The 3,647-nt window shown below is 52.6% G+C and overlaps 1 protein-coding gene across 1 annotated transcript in view; it reads right to left on the reverse strand.

Annotated features, from left to right (window-relative positions):
* UBE2Q1 (ubiquitin conjugating enzyme E2 Q1) overlaps positions 1-3,647 on the reverse strand; it is an 11,231-nt gene extending 7,584 nt beyond the window's left edge. The window contains 4 exon segments of the mRNA XM_025395596.1: positions 461-565; positions 894-998; positions 3,262-3,495; positions 3,497-3,647. Of these exon segments, the coding sequence (XP_025251381.1) occupies positions 461-565; positions 894-998; positions 3,262-3,495; positions 3,497-3,589 (537 nt within the window). The 5' untranslated portion in view covers positions 3,590-3,647.

The raw sequence follows: 3,647 nt of genomic DNA on the forward strand, positions 1-3,647 counted from the left end.
GCAAGCTCCGCCTCCCGGGTTTACGCCATTCTCCTGCCTCAGCCTCCTGAGTAGCTGGGACTACAGGCGTAAACCCGGGAGGCGGAGCTTGCAGTGAGCTGAGATCCGGCCACTGCACTCCAGCCTGGGCGACAGAGCCAGACTCCGTCTCAAAAAAAAAAAAAAAAAAAAAAAAAAAAAAATTCCCCTGCTCCCTTTCAAAATTCCCCTGCTCCCTTTCAACATTTGGGATGCTGCCCATGAGAGTGAGTTTTGATATGAGAGATGAAGCTACCAGTGCCCTATTCAGCAAGAGAAGATTCCCATCTGGAGAAGAACAAGGGTGAGAGTCATAAGACATGTACGTTTTTGGGAGCTGGTGGGGATGGAGAAAAACTACTGCAGATTTGTCTCATTTATTTACTGAGTACTCTGTGGGGCAACTCTGCACAACAGGGCCCGAGGCTCCTCAGCTGCTCACCTGCTCTGCTGGCAAGGGTTGATCCAGCATCTCCACATCTGGATGCTGAGGGAGGTTATAGAGTTTACACAGGTCGGAGATGATCCTCTTCAGATGCTGCAATAGCTACAGGTAGGGGAGCACAGAGATATCAAATACTCCTTCCCCACTCCAATCTGGACAAGTACATGAATGAGCTTAGTTCAGGCCCCACACCAATACCTAGTTCTCTAAGCCTTATGGGCAAAGTGGCGGTGGGAATGAGTCTCCTGATGGACCAATCCCGGGGCCGGTGCAGGGTCTCCCTCTGGATTCGGTAAGCAACTCCCCTGAGAGATCGTACCCTAAATGTTGAGCTGTGTACTGTCCACTTTTCAGGATCCCTTTCACAGGATGCTTTTGTGGCATGGGCCTCATAGGAACAAAATGCACCCCTACCCTGTGGCCCCCTCACCAGAGTATTCCCTTTCTTTATGTCCACCAGCCTCTCTAAGACAGCAGCCAAGTTAGGGTCATCAGACTCCACCGACCAGATGGGGGGCACAGCAGGATATGACTCCTGAAGGGAAAAGAGCAACAAGAGCAATCAAAATGGGTGACTCTGGGAAAAGCCAAATTTTGCCTGTCCTCTTCCCCCCAAGACTTCTAGCCCCTTTTCTTCCCACCCCCACCCCCTACACACACATAAAAGCCCAACTCAGGTCAGCATCTAACCAAGCAGCTTCACCACAAATTCTAAACTGGACGAAAAACAGTCCCTGGGATGACCCTTTCCAAGCAGCAGACTGGAACCTTTTCATTCTTTCCTTGAGAGTACAAACCAGGAAACCTAGCACAGCCAAACTTGGCTAACAGCGAAGGGGTAGTCCTCATCTCCTGCACTGCCTATACAAGTTCTAGACTTCAGGTTCTCCCTGGACCCAGAACAGAGTCCTCCAAGCTTGCTTTTCAAACTCCAGAATGGGCTGAGGAAGGGATCACCTCATCACAATGACACTGAAGTGAAAAAAGCAGAGTTCTGTAGGAAAGTAAAAAAACTAGACTGTATCTCCAGAACCCAAGAGTAAAAGGGTACTGGCAAGAATCTACCCACACTGCTCCCAGAAGAGCCCCTCAAAGACCAATTCTCCCCACCTCTCCCTTGGGAACCTGCCACCTTCTCAGTCCAGGCGTGGGCTGTAGGGCTCCACATGGCAGGCTGGGAGAAAGCCTACGCTTCTGACATTCCCAGCATTCCTGAGCCACGGTGCCAAATGCAGCCTGACCAGACTCCCCCTCTGCCCAAACCAAGGGGACTAGTTTAGGCCAAGTATCCTTTATAGCCATGGAGAGTCTGGCTGAGGACCCCCTAAATTTAACTTCCTGCCAGGGACAAAAGCAGTAAATGGCCTCTGGCAACAGAAAGAGCAGCTGGATGGGGGCAAACCTACCCTTAAGGAATTAGAAGCTTAATTCAGGAACAAAATTAACTCTTGAGGTTCCCACACAAGCCAGGGAAACCTTATCCACCTCCACTGGGTATCTTAGCATTGTCATGACTCTAATCCTCAATGCTGAAGGAAAAATAATTATCAAAGATGCCCAAGTCTTCACTTGACTAAGCCACTCCTAGTCTTTCAATTTTAAGTTTCTAGCAGGAAAAGAGAAAGGAAATGAAAGAGAAATGGGACATACGAGTTTTGGTGGGTCACCAATCAATCCAAACTGAGGCTTTACCTCACCAAACCTTAACCTGGTCTGATTGAGAAAACGGACAGAAAACACCATGTAAGTTGAATTCAGTCCCCCAAGTAGCAGAGAATTCACAACTCTGCCTTTCCCCAGGCTACTCCGATTAGGTCTGTCTGCTTGGATAAAGTACTGTCTGCTAGCATTTCAGCTACTGCTCCGGTAGAGAGAATACCATCACAGCAGGTAACACCAACCAATGTAAGTGCTATACCATGCAGTACCAGACATTCCCAAATTAGCAGAAGCCAATTCTCTATTCAAGGGATGTCTGAGGGTAGATCAGGCAGGAGACATGTAAGGTGTATGCCTAGGATGGAATGACGCTCACAGGGGAGAAATGGAACTGTTACTGCCTAGAATAAATGGGGGTAGCGCTGGCACATCACATCACTATCATTACCAGGAAAAGCAACAACCCAGGGCAAATGGACATATCCACAGGGAACAGGGAGGGGAGTGGCAGAACTGCTACCAGCTGAGGCAAAAAGAGGAGAGTTAGAGGTTACACCAGAAAGAGAGAATTAAAAGGAGAGAAGGCAGAGGAGTCAACGAATTGCAAACTATCACTTGGTGAAGTTGAGAGAGCAAGAGGGGCTGCCTGAGGGATACCTAGGCGGGGATCCCACAGGTGGCAACCTCCTAAGTCAGAGGTACTACTGAGAAGGGGGCATCACTGAAATGTGCAGAGGGTTTCAGGCCAGGTCTTTGCAGCTAGGATCAGTGCCGAGGCCTAATATCTTGAAATAAGAGTAAGGGGAAGAAAGGTGCATTCCTAGGTAGCAAGATAAAGTTGTGGAGGAGTAGCCAAAAAGAGCCAAAATCGTGAACCTTGGGATGGTGGGTGGGTTGGTGGAAACGGGTAGTCTAAGCGCCATATGTCGGGGTGTCCCTCACTATCGGGGTCAATGGTAGACATTCTGGGTGCACCGCATAACCTCTAGCAGCAGAAACAAATGTAACCTGGAGAGAAAGAGCTGAGCCCTAAGAGGGGCTTCGGCCTCCCAGGTCCTTCAAGAGCAAAAAGCTGGATGGAGTGATCCTGGGTCCCTGACAAGGGGCCCCCACAGAGGAGCACGAGAGGGGGTCCTCACCGTGATGTTGCAGTGGATGCGGACAGGATCCCCAGGCACCGACCCCCGTGGGGGGAGATGCGGTCCGGGCGCGGCCCCCGCCCCGGCCCCTCCGGCCCCAGCCAGCAGGAACTCGCAGCTCAGCTCGTCCAGGCAGGCGCTGGCAATGCGGAAGCGCTCGTGGCCGCGGTGGAAGATGGACTCGAGCAGCTTCAGCTCTCGCCTCAGGCAGGGCCCCGGCCCCGGGCCCCCCCCCTGGGCCGCCCCCGGCCCCCGGCGCCGCCCCCTGGCCCCCCAGCTGCTGCCCCGGCCCCGGCTGCTGCTGCCCCTGCGGCTGCGGCTGCTGCATCCTCCGCTCCGCTCCGCTCCGGGGCCGGCGGGCCGGGAGCCTCCGGCCTCCGCTCCGG

This window comes from Theropithecus gelada, chromosome 1, assembly GCF_003255815.1.
Source record: "Theropithecus gelada isolate Dixy chromosome 1, Tgel_1.0, whole genome shotgun sequence".
Taxonomy (NCBI): domain Eukaryota; kingdom Metazoa; phylum Chordata; class Mammalia; order Primates; family Cercopithecidae; genus Theropithecus; species Theropithecus gelada.